Source organism: Zerene cesonia, chromosome 28 (assembly GCF_012273895.1).
Source record: "Zerene cesonia ecotype Mississippi chromosome 28, Zerene_cesonia_1.1, whole genome shotgun sequence".
Classification (NCBI taxonomy): domain Eukaryota; kingdom Metazoa; phylum Arthropoda; class Insecta; order Lepidoptera; family Pieridae; genus Zerene; species Zerene cesonia.
This window is the reverse complement of record NC_052129.1, coordinates 3,192,617-3,210,754: the sequence shown is the minus strand read 5'-3', so window position 1 is coordinate 3,210,754 and position 18,138 is coordinate 3,192,617. Positions and strand designations below refer to the sequence as shown.

General features: G+C 31.5%; 2 protein-coding genes across 5 annotated transcripts in view; one reads left to right on the top strand and one right to left on the bottom strand.

Annotated features, from left to right (window-relative positions):
• Positions 1-5,653, bottom strand: part of LOC119837694 (protein BCL9 homolog) — a 19,058-nt gene extending 13,405 nt beyond the window's left edge. Inside the window, exons 1-4 of the mRNA XM_038363425.1 lie at positions 5,407-5,653; positions 3,028-3,123; positions 1,093-1,275; positions 329-459 (exon numbers count right to left, since the gene is read on the bottom strand). Coding sequence (XP_038219353.1) covers positions 329-459; positions 1,093-1,275; positions 3,028-3,097 — 384 coding nt within the window. The 5' untranslated portion in view covers positions 3,098-3,123; positions 5,407-5,653. The remainder of the gene's footprint in view (positions 1-328; positions 460-1,092; positions 1,276-3,027; positions 3,124-5,406) is intronic.
• A 922-nt stretch (positions 5,654-6,575) lies between these two features.
• The window catches only part of LOC119837531 (catenin delta-2), a 39,739-nt gene continuing 28,176 nt past the window's right edge, over positions 6,576-18,138 (top strand). For 2 of the 4 annotated variants that reach the window (XM_038363118.1, XM_038363115.1), the window contains exon 1: positions 12,582-12,622. In XM_038363118.1, coding sequence (XP_038219046.1) covers positions 12,582-12,622 — 41 coding nt within the window. Of the gene's footprint in view, positions 6,773-6,833; positions 7,126-12,484; positions 12,623-18,138 lie in introns of those variants that run through there. The other 2 variants (XM_038363114.1, XM_038363117.1) reach the window with 2 other exon arrangements.

Here is an 18,138-nt window from a genome sequence, read left to right as displayed (position 1 = left end):
CACGTATGGCGGGAAGGGTGCCGCTCCCATTAGAGTACACCCTATCTTCTAAAGGGCTTGACGGCCGGCAGTGTTGGCACAAAAGCAATTAGAAAGACTAACAATTTTTGCATGTAAAATAATAAACACACAGTTATTAATATAATAATTTCAGTCCGTTTGACCACTTGCTGATAATGCATTTGATATATATATCAAGAAGATAATCCTCATATATTAAAATTCATACATTATTGTCGTTTTATGTGACACGTTAACTAAACAGAAAATATTCAGTATGCCGTGAAACACACCATTAGATACTTGTTTTTTTTTAAATAATTATTACCTGTATGTTTCCTGGATTATTCCTGAGACCAGTTTGTGGGTCTATTATGTCATTCGAGTCTGAAGAGAGACGCTCCGACTTCAAAGACCCTGGACCCCCCAGTTCGCACTGAGGGGATTTTGTGGGGTCACCTGTAATTTGGGATTACATTTTGGATTGTTTTAAAGTACAAAAATACATCGTTCTTTTCACAAACAAAATTCTACGATTAATTTATGCGCCGTTTTCTATACTTATGTATTATATAATTCATATTATACAATAATCAGTTTACTGGATTTTAGTTTCCTTCTAAAACTTATAGCGTATTTCTAAAAATGCCTACTTATGTCTATGGATGAATGAACCTAGACATTTGTAGACAGTTCTAGCAGGGCAGAACTGTTTTGTCACTTATTTACATTTTTTTTATTGTGACTAATATCCGGAACCATTATCAAATCCAAGCGACGAGTTTAATAAACTAAAATTCATTTAAATCTGGTCAGTTGCTCTTGATTTTTAAGTAGGGTCACTAACACATCTTTCCTTTATATATGGATTAGATCATGAAACCCATGCCTCTATTTAAATAAAAACTACCATTCAAATCAATGAATAACCTAATGCTGTTTTTCTGGCATATCGTTTTCCTTTGTCCTCATGTCATTAGAGTCTACTAAATACATATCCAGGAATCTTAGTAGTTGATTGTGTATATCACAATTGTAAATTGAATTAACTGTTTATTCGGCTAGTAAAAAGATCTAGGAACATGCACTTACCATCGCTATCCATGAGGCCATCAATTTCAGTTTTAATCCCATCTACACCAAGGTCAGCGGAGGAGTCCTCAGCGCTTCCCTGACTGTGGGGCTCCAGTTTTACTCTGTGCGGTGCTTCATCCGGTTCCTTTTTCAAGGCTGCCGGCGTGGGCAATGACGCGGACGGCGGTCTGGAGCCATGTCCTGAAGATATTAAGGATTTAAGTATGTTTGATAGCTTTCATTTATGTGGGTAATTAAAAATTATTACCTTATTTTAAAAATGTGACATGCAAAAAAAGATAAATTATATGGTCTTTGTGTAATATGTTTTGTATGTAATATAAAAGACTATGCTTTTAATGAGATATTTATTGTGGCACATGCTCATTTCAAATATAAGATAGATGTAAATAATTAACTAAAATTTCAGAGATAAATGCTGTGCACTGACATTTTAACTCTTGCATAACTAACACTTATTTTTAATGAGATGCTGATTTAGCATCTTCATTTAAAAAATAAGTTATTTTGAAAAATAACAATGTGTACATTAGTAACAAAACAAAGCAATTTCTTTTTTATTTTTATTATGGTATACTCCTGTTTTGGTGCCGAATAAGGTATGTCTATGTCTATGTCATTGCTAGAAAATATAATTAGAGATTAATTTAAATACAGCATTATTTTAAGAAAAGCTATGTTTCAAGTTTACCACACCTTTCTTCTTTACCCATAAAAATTTGTTAGACTTTTCAAATAACTATCTTTTGTACAAAAAAAAAAAACATATATAACAGCCTAACCTTTAAATTACGTTTTTTAATTATTCAGTATTACAACATCTACTGCATTGCATTAAATGCTCCATTGAATTCACTACTTTCGTTTAGTACCTGTTTTATTCATTAAAGATTTATAATTATTTTTTATAGGTTCAACAAGGTTTTTATAATAATATGTAGTACCGTTGAATTCTTGATTACCACATTTTTATCTACATTTGGCAATACCTATCTTTATATATACCGAGTAATTTTTATTGATTGCATGCAGTGAGTGCACTATTTTCCAATTAAAGAATATCTGTTAAAAAATTAGCTTCTGTAATTGGAATGTCCCTCTCTTTTTTTTTAATGTAACTATTTTGTTGAATTAGTTACACAAATGGAATGTTTGACAATACATATAAAATAATAATTTATCTAAGCATTATCTAGTTTAGCACCCGCGGCTTCACTCGCGTAGATATAGTTGTACTTAGAGGAGTTTCTAAAAAGCGAAGAAGACAAAGCAGTATTTTTTTAAACTATTTACTCGCGAATTAATCTTTTGTATCCCATCAAACAGAACATTAAATGTGTTTTTTCGAAAAAATTTACTCTGTAAGTTTAACTTAATATTATTCGACATAACATTTTTCTATCATTATTGAGTGCTACAAAACACTATATTGCCTTGACAAAATTTAATTTTTTACATTATGGAAGAAAAAGATAATTTCTTTATGCAAAATTAAGAAATTGTTTTTACTGTGACCGCCAGAAGTATTTTAAGTTGCATTTTTTTCACATGCAATTTTAAGAGCAAAAAAAATTATGCGATAACGTCATATATACAGCAGAATAAAGATATACCTATGCTAAATTTTGACTGGATACAAAAAAAGTCTAAATCTATTACATTTCCATTAAAACCAGTAATTATAGCAATTTAATACAGTATTTTTTTTTAATATTTACTATCACTGGAAAAAATGTATTATTCATTACCAAGAAATTATCTAGTGACTATTTTATTATACGTATATGCATGGGTTACATTCCATATATTTATTAATTTGTAATATTTTAAACAATTTATTTTCTAAGCAATAATGCATAATTGATAATCACAAATTAGTATTATGAGTATTATGATTGATTAAATGTCTTAAAATAGTTAATGTAAATATACCTGGTTCTGTAGGATCATTGGGCTCATCTTTTAGGCGGGCACCTCCGCCCTTCTCCTTCTCCTTAATCATACCCCTACGTGCCTTCGCCAACTTGACTGTATGCAGACAGAAAATATGTCAAATACAAATATTATTCAAAACCTTCAATTATTCAAGTAAAAAGCCCAATAATTTTAAATATACCATAGCACAAATAAGACTTGCCTACCGAGAATTCCATATAAGTGTCAAATATTTAGATCATGTTTACACATTTTGAGTAAATTGCAATTTCTTAAAAGTGGTAAGGTGATAGAATTGATACGGGCTATTTTGTTTTTTCTTTTGAGGTACAGCATGAAATAAACTAAATAAAACTAATAAATGCATTCTCTATCCTTCACTGGGGCCTATATAAGGCTTTGCTGATTTATTGAAAATTGACGATTGCATCAAAATTGAAGTTATTTTCTCATTATATAAAGGTTAATTTTCAACCATAACAAATACATACAATCAAAATAAAATATATATTAAGACTATTTCATTATAAAACAAACATTGAATCATTTAAAAATATCAACTTATCCACAATTCTTTAGAAACAACTCTGTTATCTATAGATATAGTAATATTATAGTAATAATCCAACAATTTTAATTATAAAGCCTTGAAATATAAAAATATGTATTCAATAAAAATCATATTATATTTACAATCAACATGGAAAATCATTGTTTACTAAGTATAAATTAAAATTAATTCTCTAATATGACTACCAAAGATATAGAGAAATAAAAAACCAATTTAAATGAATACCAGTTGTTCACAGCTGTAAACTCCACCCGAGACTTTTTTACAAGTTTCTCAAATTTTTATTTACTCTCAATTCAACCAAATACAGCTAACACGAAGCAAAAATTGTTAAACTCTTGGCTTAAAAATGGTGTACTTAACACAACTTTCTCTTATATTTTTACAGATAATAGTTATTCGTATGAATATGAATTGCACTTTTGTTATATTTGTATCTCTTATATCAAATATACTTGTTTAATAAATATTACTAAATGATTAATAAACCTTTTTACTAAAACTAAGAAGGTTAATATTTCTATTAAATCTTTGAACCAAAGTACCTGACTAATTAAAGTTATGGTTGAGATACAATAAATAAAGAAGCCTTCTAATTAATTTATGTAACTGTTTACATAATGAATCTTATTCAATGGTAATAATCTATTTTAAATCTTTTGCAGTTTTATAGCAAAAGTACTAAATATGAATATGCATTTTTCATATTGTATCATCTGCAAATTTTTTTTTATTTTTATAAATAATATACTACATGAACTTGATTATTTCTTGCAATATTTAACAGTAATAATTAAACTGCAATTTTACTACAAATAAACTAAAATACTATTTAATAATGAACATAACCACATTATATATACTTTTTTCCATATTTCATGATAACTTTTTCAATACGAAGGCACAGAATAACACATACAATTTGTATAATAACAAACATCAGAAAAAAATCACCTCTGCTAATTAACAACATTGAATAATGTTTATTGCAAATATTTTTATATAAAAACAAATGAATTCAAGGTTAAATGACATTTGACTTTATATTGGATTTTATATTTTTAGCTAGATAATATTCTTATGAAATTTTCTCACAAATCACAAAAATAATTTACCTGTGTTAGAGTGCATTTATAAAAATTAAGTTAAAGCCGTATTATCAGTGTTGTATTGTTAAAAAGGAACATTTTATAGCAAAGAGATCACTCTATAGATTCATGTGTAAACAGTACTAAATAACAATTGTATACATACAAATTTTTCGCGGACCTGTCGTCACTGGCGTAATAATTGGCACATATCCCACAAATTAACCAAGTGGCACTTCACCTCAAGAATATCATTTTACTGCAGCGCACGATCGAAAGATTATTATTAATAGAGAATCTAATGAAACCTTGGCGACAGCTAGACGCGCGACAATTCTCGATACCTTTTCAACCGGCCAAGCGATATGCTTGTTTTATCCCACTTATTTGTTTTAAATAATATTACTCCGCATTACGCTATTAAAATTCCAGGTTTACTCTCCATACATAAACAATGAGATAGATCGGGTGTAGACAGGCGCGAAGCACATTAAACGCACGTTTATTATGGCCGATTTATTGCTATGGGCACGCCGTTTCGACAATATAACACCTCCGGAGAAAGCGTCTTACTTTAATTAATATCATTCAAGTGATCTAATTAAGGTTTATCGAGGGGTATGCAGCGCGAAACAAAAAATCGGGATCGCTGACATTTTTGTTTATGGTACATCGACGAGACGAGATCCAGAATCCACAAATAGCCAATAAACGTACATGATTACCGCCTCCTGACGGATTCACTGCCACTTGATAACACAAATCACAACGTTTCTTCACATTTATGCAAGTTTATCATCAAAATATCTTCATATAATTATTTTCTTTCTATAAGCATTTAACACAAATCACCACGCACACACAACACAACATACATAATATATGTACACCAATACACATGGGATGAATACTTCTCACTCACAAATTTCCTTTTCTACACAAAAACAACAAAAGTGCGAGACTGTAAGATCTTCGTTCGATTCCTCGTAACAGCATCGTTCATTGCAAGTTGCGCTATCTAACTATTATTCAAAGTATGTAACTATATTGTTTCTGTTTTGTACAATCAAAATTTAAACAATAAAAAAAAAAGAAAATAAAGTAAAATAAGTTTTGAAAGATGAAATATGTTTAAATATAGTTTAACACATTTACATCAACATATCTTAGGGCATAAATAAACGTAATAATATACTCAACGATTCAGCCTGAGGCATTAAATAAGTAGTTCAAAAATTGTATGAAAAGATGTTTAAAGTTTTTATCTTGAAATGGAATATCATACCATGTATTCAGATTTTTTAACATTATTAAAATAATTTAAAAAAGCAATATGTTTCGTACTTGTTTTTTCCTTACTTTCGCCTGTTTAAGATAAATAGAGGAATTATTCCTTTTAGGTATGTAATTTGTAACCATCTGAGATAAAATATGATTCAATCTCGTAAATTTATCGCATTTTTTTTCAATATCAAATGCGGTACCTATTACGAGTATCAAAATATTCATATGGAACTGCCTAAATGCTTATAACGTTTAAATTTAATTAATTCATATGTCGGGAATATATGAGATAGGCATAAATTGATTTTTTAAATGTAAAATTTTAAAAATAACTTATAAATCATTTATTATTTACGGGAAATTATCCTAACATAAACAATTTATATGCATGCAACAGCAGGCATAATTATTTTCAAGCATTTTTGTTTCAGAGCCTACTGTCTAAAGCTAGATTATTTTTCAATTTGTTTTATTATTAGTTTATTTTTCAATGCACCCAATTGCAATTCATTGATTTTATGAAATTAGTAATAAATTTTGACATTATTGCCAGTCTTAAAAAATCGTTCAAACATGAAGCAAATATTGTCTACGGTAATTTTAAGGTGAAGGGAGGAGGGATTACGCTAAGTTTCGCTTCGTTGTCGTGTATTGAAATTTTTGTGTGATTTGTGATAAAAGAATCTTGAATTGAAAACTTTTGAACATTATAAATTAGTGCTTTATTGTTGGTTCGGACGTCTATGCTGCTTCATTTACATCATTCCTGACTACATTTCGACCGCTCCCAGTGCGTAAAGTACGTACGTCAATCTTCAGATATTTTTCATACTGTTTGTAGTACTTGCGTATAGTAGGGGCCGTGTGATAGTAAAAGCTGTTGGAAAGTGCATTCATACGGGAAATCGTCGCCGTAAAAACTTATCTCACGTTCCATTTAAATTAAAACGTTATGAGCTGTCGGCAGTGTTAGTACGATTTTGATATTTGAAGCCATTTTCGAGGAGTTCTCTATTTAGTTGTATTTATGTGTCAGTGGGAGATAATGATTAATTTTGTGTTTAAATGACTATACCGAAGGTTCATGGACCTGGTATTTACGTATTCTTACCTAAATGTGTTTATGTGCAGACATCACTGTATAGGATTAAGGTACTTCTTCATTATTGTGTATCACATCACATGTTGTGAACTTCTTTTGAGCAAAGATAACAAATAATTATCAGTCTTTTGGTATAATTAATAAGACAAATCCAGAACACTTTAAGTTCACGAGTATAGTACATATAATGTAATAGTTACCGGATGATCTTATTAGAACATCTGTATGTTTTGTCTAAACATATATTTAAATATAGTAGACACTAGTAAACTAATTGCATCTATATTTTTACTCAAATATATACTAATTATAAGTATATTTTATATTTACTCTTCATACTAACTAAATTTAATTACATTCTGTTACTACATCTATTCCTTAACGTATCTATCGCTTGAATGTTTCTCACAATCACTTGTATATGTGTATATCAAGATCGTAACAAGGCACCTTAGAATTTAGGTATCTATATTAGTTTCTATGATTATGGATAGGTTTTAAGGTAAAGAAACATCATTACATAACTCACAATATTTATTTGCCTATTTGCTTTCTAAAGTATTTGTATTCATACATAGATGTACCAGATTTCCTAAAGAGACTGCTATAAAAGCTTTGGCGTTGCTTGTTGAACAAGCACAAACCTATTCCTTTTAAAATATATTATGTACATTTATTCAATTTTGCACCTCTGTAAGATCAAGTAGAGTCTAAAGGCTCTGTAAGATGACGAAACACATTAGGTTATTTACCTACAACAGAAACTTTTAGTTAACCCACACTAAAAGTAACTATTTCATAGTAACTATTTCATAATCTATAGTATTAGTATTTAATAAAATAATTATGTAACATGTTGTTTATATGATCATCCATTCATTCAGAAGGATACTAATGTCCAAAATATCTTCTCATAGTATGGATTTTTAACGATTTATGTATGATACATTACTGTTCTCTCTCTTACAGATTAGATTTAATATCATTCTCAAATTTGCATTATGCATTTCATATTATTACACATCTATGCACATCATAGTATTGGCCATAGACCATATAGTCATTATTTCAACAAATATTAAGCTATGTTTAAGAACTTAATTTGATCTATTTGCTATAACTTCTTTCGCATTTGTAATATGTGTGCAAATAATTAACATATATAATGAATTCAAATATTGTTTTATAATTAACAACTCGCATGTTTGTTTCATCTCAAAATGACTTTTTTCTTCAATTTTACACTTCATTGATGACCCGCTCCTGAAATGTACTTAACTATATATACCGTCTGTGTTGTTCATGTTATTAGCTTATTACCGTCGATAAATGGATAATCCAATATTAATATATTTTTTTTTTAATTTCCGTCCACAGTTTTTAAGACAGCTCATAGACCTAAAAATCACACCAACAAACCCTCCCAACTTTTTATAAATAATGTTAGTATGGACTATACATCGATTTCATGTACGACAACTTACGGGATGTATTTTCGAAAAGAAAAATCCGTAAAATCCCTAAATTGTACAATAGTATCTATGTTATAAAATTATATTTGCAACTTGTAATAATACAAAATGAGCGATCAAACAAGTTTATTTAAAGTATAAACGTTTTGTACCACAAGATCACCACCTAATTTTGACTCATACAAATGGAATGCGTTTCGAGAATAAGGCTAACAGTTACCGGAGATAGACGATTTATTTATTTTTTCCGATTGTTCCTTCACTTAGTTGGATTGCATCCAAAAATATAATTCCGTCTGGTTCTCCCCCTTGCATTTCAAATATTGGATCGTTAATAATGTTCGTATGTCGCCGGTTAATTGTGATAGCATTTCTCCTCAAATATGTAGGTATTAATAACGATACTTACCGATCACTGATAAGTAATCATTCGGTATTATACATAATATTATGTAAGAATTGTGACCATTTCTTTTGGCATAAATATTGTAGACTTTTTATACTACAATTTCGGTTAGTGTTATTTAACATTTACACGGAATTTACTTAATTTTCTGATAATTATTTTTATTTGGGATCGCCTACGTTTGGTCTTAATTGTTTCATTTAATTTCAATTAAACTGCTTGTTTCTATTTAAAAATAACTATGTTTAATAAAAGTGAGTAATTCATTGAGTTAAGTATAATTTCGTATCACATAACTCTATTATACAAAAAAAGCCCATAGGGAACTCCACTCCATCTTCCTAAAATGAGACCAAAAAAGAATCACGCCCATCAATGGAAAACCCACGTAGTTCAAGCAACAGTACACCAAAAATAAAAGCCGAATTGAGAAACTCTTGTCTTTTTAGGAACGTCGATTGAAATTATTTACAGTACAAATACTACGACAAACGTAGTAAATACAATTAGACTAAAAAAAATCCGGAAACATTTTACATCAGCTGGTATTAAATGTACTCTGATACAATTACGACCTCATAAAATATATTATATTTTTACCTATACCGCTAAGAATATTGCCTAGTACTAGTATTAAATGTATTAAATACTCTAATACAATACAATAAGATTTTACTTATAATACCAAGTTTACTTATTATATAAAGACAAGTACGCAATATACCTTGCGGTCATATCGCTTTTCGTTGATCGATGTTCGTACAACATTGTATTGTATAACATTGTTCGAACTTCACATTATTCTTATCACACACTCACCTACTCCGATAAAGGTATTCGTTTGTATGCGCGTATGCATGCAATTTGACCTTTGATTATGTCTTAAACGTATAAGTCATCTCTTTGTTTTGTGTTATGTATGATTGGAGAAATGAAGTTACGTACCCACATTAATAATTTGTATTATTGTAGTGTGTGGATTTAGCTTTTTACATATTCTATTTTGTAAATATATATATACGACCCCTGATTTTGGGTAGTGTTTTTCGAGAAACATTTATATAGGTAGGTATAACTAGGTACTGTTATTCCGGGGCGTTCACAGCGTGGAATATTACAAGGATATGATATTAAGATAAACACAAAGAGTATAGATATGATATTGAACACATAAGAATTTGATCACGTTTGTTCGTAAAAAATCGATTAGTAATACTGATTTGAAACGAACCCGCGTGCGGTGCTTTGATCACCGTTTGCCAGATTCGCTACTGTTTTAGGAGTGTAAGTTGTTATTTTGTTGTAAATTTTTGTGCAATCGATCGAATTGAATCGTTAAAAAATATGTTATTTAATTGTTTATTATTATTAGGTATCTATAAATTTTTAATTCTTGTTTTTATTGCAACTTAAGCTGCTTTTAATAATTTCAATTTGTTTTCTTTGCGTAACATTTAACATTGGGATGTTGGAAACAAGAAAACAAACTGTTATTAATAGAAATATGACACAACACCCATTAGCTTTTCGACGTACAAAAAAGAAACATTAGAACTGTATCGGCATGATAATATAAAAATAGGGCCAATCAAGTTCGTATTCGCGAAACGACGTCCCCAGCGAGGGAGGAATCCGAAAATATCTTGACTTATCCTTAAATCCGTTCAATTTATTGAACAAAGATACGTAAGATGGAAAACGGTATTCTGTACTTATAAAAGCTAGACGGCCATCGTAGTTATGTCCTACACCTGCATATTATGCTATATAATTAAACTAGCTGTTTGCCTCAGCTTCGCATCTGGTACATATATACAGACTACTAGCGGTCCGCCTCGGTTTCGCCCTTGGTAGATATAGCCGCCTATAGCCGTCCTCAATGCACGAGCTATCTAACACTTAAAGAATTTTTCAAATCGGTCTACCTGACCTGTTTTTGTAAGAAAACATCATACCACTAATCTTATTCTTTTATATTATTAGTTGATATATGTTACATTTAAGACCGAGTAAGAAGGTTAATGTACTTTTAACATAATTGCTCATTAACAAAAAGTGGGTATTTATAAATATCCCAATTATATAACAAAATTGTATTGTGTAATAATTGTGTGTATAATGTAATATGGGACAATTTTGTCATTAAAAAAATTCTAGTTAAATATCAACTACAAAATTACATGAATTTTTGAATAGCGCCCTTAGCTCCATTATGCCTGGGACGGCTCCGTCATTACAATTGTTCGAGCTAACGATGTTAATTTGATTAAACACAAGTCTACATAGAACGTGAAAATTGCCGGTATTTTTTTATCCTTATATTGGCTGTGTTATTAGTTTTAGTGCACTATTATGAGTACGGATACAAAATTTCAATATAGTTGATGAGTCTACGTAAACTTTCTCAAAATCTTTATTTATAAATCGCGAAATTTGACATGCAGAAAGCAACTATGATGTAGGCATCCGCTTAGAGATTTTGATAAATTCTGCCCCCAAAGGGATGACCACGCGAGGAAAGCTGTGGACAACAGCTAGTTTTTTCATGTATGGTTAAATCGGGTAGATGTGACTTGTAAAATATACCGGAAGAAAAACCTAAAACATGCTATCTATTTATATAGCTAACTAAAATTAATTCACCAAATGAATATTTAATTTTGTTTATTATTTATTAATATATATTAGTTTATTAATTATGTTGCTTTGGATTTGTATAGTTTTAATAGTGTTCATTGATCGCATTAAACGTGCTAATATCGAAAACAATGGTGTAATTTAGGCGGTACGTCATACTAGGAACCTTTGTCAAGCCTACTCTAATATACAATAGTGAAATTATTAATGATTTGGATTTGTATCTCAATGTTTCATTAGACTGGGATTGCTCGGTAGACCCCGGTTGTCTCCAAAGTACTGGACTGGACTTGGACTGTATTTTTTTGTTCTATTTCCCGAGAGCCAACCAGATGTTGAGAGAAACAAAAAAAAAAAAAAATGAAAAAGTTCTGCAATCTTTTATTGGTATAGTATAGATTAAACATATGACAAAATTGTTCTCGGTTATTAAGGAAGTATAGGCACTTTCGTATATCAAAAATATATCTCAATCCCATTGTGTATCTAATAAAAACCTAGCAGCACATGCGTCGATTATAGTCGATTGCTATTGCTCGTTTGCTTTTTAACCCCCGATACAAAAACGGCGCGTATTATAACTTAGACCTGTGTCTATTGTATGTGCTTTGCTGGGTGAAGGCGTTAAAGATTTTTATTTAATTGTTTTTGTACAATAAGTCCAGTTAGTGTGCCCTACGTCCAGAATTTAAGTGTAGGCAAGAGATGATTAAGTTCTTTTACTAAGACACATAATGATTTAATTGATGGGTGTATGGACAGGTACAATACTTCGGATAGGAAATTAATTCACTTATCCACCAGGGATATATGGGATTGTATTTTAACTTAATGCGTATAGCAGCATGTTTCATGTCGTTCAGATATGTATAGTAACTTGTACGTTTATTCCAGAAACACCACTGAAGAGCTCAAAATGATTTTGAATTGCGTACCAATACCGGCTTGCTAAGCGACCCGACTAGGCGATGGTAAGGATACCACGGCAGACATGGATGGCGTGAAGAAAATACATTCGGGGACACTGTACCGGTAAGTTTTCTTCATATAGTTTTTTGTTTTGCATTATATTGCTCATTGGCTAACTGTTTATCCAGTATTGAAAGTGAATTGAGAATAACATTGGAATTTTAAATGTTACTTACTGTTACACAGAGAGACTAAATGTTGATTTCAATTTATTTATGCTCAAGAAATGGTTTTTTATTAAAGAATTTTGAAAATTCTACAAATGCTGCAAGGCCGGTTCTTATGACGTCATATAAAGAGAACTATGGGAAAAGGAATGCATTTTAAATACCTGCCACGTATAAGTTGACTATGTGAGTTAAAAGCATCAATTAGTTAATTACCCTCTACGCCTCGTGGTAACTTTGACTAAAATTTAAATATATTAATGAACTTTTCCGGTGTCGTAGTTAGCGAATTCGCGCTAGCACTATGGAACTTATGCGGAATTTGAATGAACTAGAAACTACGCAATTGGTCTATTTTTATAAGTTGTGAAGTTAATAAATGGTTACGGGAATGAGGTTAATCTGCCCACTTTTTGTCATTGGCAGGTGTGTGTTAAATATAGCTGCATAATGCGTGTTCACCGTGCGCATATTGTTTATGAATAGATAATTATGTCGTATCTTGAGCATTGTCCTACATTTATGTGTCACTCTACATTGTTCTTGTTCTTCTCGTCCTTGGTATAGTGCATGTTCTCGAGATTTTTGGTCCCGTTTTAAAATTCTAATTGTAACGAAATACGAGTGACATACCGTTTGTTTGATCTTAACATGGCCAAAAGATACTCAAGTGTTAAAAAGTCATTTGCGAAGAATCAGCATGAAACATATTTCTTGTAAAGACACTCGGTTAGTAAGAGGAAACAACATGAAGTGATGAGAGTTTTGTTCATTTTGATTCGAATTCCGTCCGTTAAGTCCGTTAAGTCTATATGAATAGAGATGAAATTTCTCCACGTTGTATTATATTTTCGCTTCTGATTTGATTCATCATCATCAGCCCATATATGTTCCCACTGCTGGGACACAGGCCTCCTATGAGGGTTCAGGCCATAATCCACCATGCTGGCCAAGTGCGGGTTGGCAGATGTCACATGTCGTCGAACTTTTAATTCTTGGACATGCCGGTTTCCTCACGATGTTTTCCTTCACCGTTTAAGCAGTGGTGATGTTATCCACATGCGCAGATAAATTGAAAAATCAATTTATTTCCTGCACGCTCGCCCGGTCTCGAACCCCGAAAATAAACAATTTTGAATTTGAATTTTTTGAATTTGCCGAAGTTGTCAAGCCGTTTTCGATTTTTACGCTTAGCAATACATTTTGATGTATACAGTATAAATACGTATAGATTGCTTGTTCCAGTACAAAAGAAATAAATTCTTTCAAAACCTTGCTGGTGTTTTCTTCACTTATTTTAGGTAGAAATCTGTAGCGTATTTGGGAAGTAAGTTTAACTTCGTGGATTCGGTACCTGTTGATCAACCCGATCACGTTTACCACAAAATGAATTACTTTGCAATTCACGGTACCTACACGCTGGCAAGTCGAAATCTTCGCAATGAGCTTTTTTACGGGACATTGCTTTCCTTTACTATTCATTGCTAGTTATAGCCAGACATTTTCTGCTTTTAAATCTGTTGAGTGGGAAACGAACCGTTATATATTTTGCTAATTTTTTCGGATAGCATGGAGAAAATATTGGAAAATGAAATGCCTCCTAATTATTGACTTTTTGACATTATATAAGTAAACCTAATAGAGCCCGTATTGATATATGATATAAAAGAGAGTAAGTAATACTGGTTGGTTATATATATAATATGTTAAATACACTAACAAGATGTACGTATAAATATATACGAGTATATCTTATTCATTTTTGTACATTAGCTGCTATTCAATTTTTTACATAAATTATAATGAAAAAGTACAAATTAGCATTGTCCGCTCTATTTAAAAAGCGAATGCCCTGAAATTCTTAAACCTTTTTGCAATTATAGTTTATTTGCATACAGCTAACACAGAACAACAAAGTAAAACATTTTACAACAACTTTTTGTGGATTAGGTAAAAAAAAAAGTTTGTCGTCATTTTGCATATTTATGGAATATGGGGAATTCGTAGCTTATTATTTTATTTTGATGTTTGATGATGTATATAATTATTAAAGATATTCTAAATAGTCCATAATTGTTATTGACTTTCACGTCAAGAGTAGTAAAGAAAAATAGTAACGATCAGAAATGGAAGAGCTTCTGCCCAAAGATTTCAATACGTTCACGTAGAAAGCTATATTATATAAATCCGATATAAATATAAAGAAATACTCCTCGTTATACTGCTGTTTCGAGGCACGATTTATAAACGGAATTATGACGGTTATTGGCGGTCATGAGGTGAATAAAGCCGCGCTTGAAATTCCGTAGCGTACTCTAAGAAACCTCAGTATAATTTCATTGAAATTCAGTATCCAAAGTGCGGTTGCGCTGCACGTTGAATGCTACAATTTCAATGGACGCCATGACATATTCATAGTGTCGCTACTGTCGCCGAATTATGCTGAGATTTTGCTTTGAAATTATTATGTTATAATAAGGAACTTGCGCGGTGGATGTCGCTTGCTATAGCAGCGGCGTTTACGGTGAAAATAGTTTTGTGTTCGTTGCTGAATTTTTTGTGATATGTTAAACAGATGAGGTAGTAAGTATAAACAGAATGATAATATAATAAAGGATATATTTATATATAGTGCTTATATTAAAGAATAATAATTATTTAGTTTGTCATATGTTAACACAATCTAAATAAACGTGATAAAGAAACGATTAATAAATTCTATGTGGCAGTGTATTCAGACTTTGATTATGAGACGCTGAGCTTCATATAAAGAGTGTACTAAGTGTGAACCATTAGACTAAATGACACCCAATCAAGTCATACTCCATACATGAACACTGACTATAACGCAAAGTAAAACATCCGAATATCAACGCGTATATTATCTAATTTACGAAGTGTGTAAACCACTGTTGTGTGGAACAGATCAAATGTGTTGACCCTATAGGCTCGAAGAGTCGAACAACGTCAAGTAGCCGTGAACGTAAAACGTTGAACGTTTGTTAAGCCGCTTAGCGAACGGAACGGTGTGACACCACGTCGTTTAATACCTTTTGATTGATATCGATTCAATGTATCGACAATTCGACACCGCTCCCTTCAGGCCCGCTTAAATGTCCCACGTGGTTACTTAACGTTTGAATTTAGTGCGTGAAACCAACTGATTATAGTAGACTAGCTGCGCCCCGCGGTTTCACCCGCGTAAGTCCATATCTCGTAGGAATATCGGGTTAAAAAGTTGCCTATATATTATTTCAGTTGTCCAGCTGTCTACGTACCAAATTTCATTGCAATCGGTTCAGTAGTTTTTGTGTGAAAGAGCAACAAACACACACACACACACACACATCCTTAAAAACTTTCGCATTTATAATATTAGTAGGATGTTCATTGTTAGTTCACGGTTGGATATTGTTCAATTTAAAAACAATATTCGCAAACTTTTTTCTACTTACCATTTTCAAAATTTGGTAACAATGCATATTTGGAGGGTTGACAAAAAAGTTAAAACATATAAAATACATTTTCATGCAACCTCAATCCCCCATGTTTAATCTGTGATCCTCTATTTTTTTTTACCAACGCGAAAGTGGTCCCTTGAATATCTCGTAGATCCTGGTATATTTTGAAATTTGTATTATGTAGACATAGTCGAAATAAGCTGTTGGGTGACACCAGGCCGTGCCGTGAATAGGCCGTTTTAGATCTCAGTAGGATTATCTAGCCACAGAATTGCCTCGTCATGTAATAGGCATTGTGGTGTTTGAAATGGTTGCTGTATTTAGTGAGGTTAGTGTAAGTAACAAAGCCCTTACTTCTGTCACCAAATTTAATAGATTAGGATGGGTTCTTAAGTGTACTATTCTCTTCCTTTCGACTCCCCATCTGTGATAAATGTAGCTGTACGTAAAATTTATTACGAAACAGAAACAGTAGTACAAAATAATACAGACCCTGACCTTCGAACTAGTGGTGAATTGTGAAAATGAAAATGAAATAAAAAATGATGCAGCTATTCAGTTTCTTGTCTTTTCGACAATTGCAGTATTGTATGCACACGGTGTGTTGTGGATTTTATGTTTTCTGAAGGACAGATTAAAGGAATCTACCAATAAACCAGCACACCACATCCACACATCCCACATACAAGCGAATATATATAGCTATTTTATATCTTGTTACGTTACAATTTACATGTATAGTTTATACCTGGAAAGCCTAGATAGAATTTTCACGCGAAAGCTTCCCCACACTAAAATTATCACGTTGAAATTTATTAAAGCAAACTTCGTTAATATGTAGATCGTATGTACATTGGTTAAAATATATCATAACTATTTCGTGGAGTGCATTTGTATTCCGCCATGTTGCAATTTAATTAGCCAGCTTGAAATAGTAAAGCGTTTTTACATTTTATTCGTGAACTTTTTGATGTTTTTTTATTGTAATCAGAGTGAAACATAATCCTCTTCGGTACATACCTAATATTGTAAATGTAATAGCCGTGTTAATGACATTGCTCATGCCGACAGATTTGAGAGTATTGAGTGTATATTACCAATGAGCAAACTGAATATGCATGCTAGACACACATGTAGTGCAGATCCTTTAAATCATGAAGGTATACAAGCGATCATGTCACGTGAATGTGAATACACACACTACACACACACACACACTGCCACACATCGTCTCACCACAATAATTAGTCGCAAATACCTTATGTAGTTAGGCATAGTATGTATGATGATAGCCTATGATATGAGTATTGTACGAATCGGATGTGTCTTTTAATGTCTCGTAAAGTATCCCAATATGTGAACAATGTTTCGTTACATTGACACGGAAATAATATGAAGGCATAAACTAAATGTTGTATGCAGTTTCATGTGTGTCACATATCGTCGAACTATATTCATGTTCATTTCCTTGGGTGGTATCCTTCCGATTGAAACAAGACTATAAATCGCAAAATCCAAGTGTATTTTCAATTATAGGCTAAGTTCTTTTAATCTCTCAATTTGAATAACAGCCTATTCAGTCAATCTATTTGCTGTCTTATTCAAATATTTGTGATTTCACTCGACTTTACTGAAAGTCCATTTTTATGCAAATTGATCAACGGATGTGGAGGGGAAGGGAAGGAATCTAATTGCTTTTATGTATTTTCCGATGAGTCAGGTATAATTATATAGCTTTAAACGTATGTCGTTGGTTTTACTGCAAGATTGATATTCGTTAAATCGTAATATTGGTTGTGTTTTTCATATTTAAGTTAACATACCTAATTTGTTTTGTTTCATAATTGTCATTTCAAGATATAGGAGTTTTTGAATAACTGATCACAGAAATTCATGATAGGTTTTGCCGTCTTGACAACTTTTTTAACAGTTTTGTTTTCTTTCTGTCAAA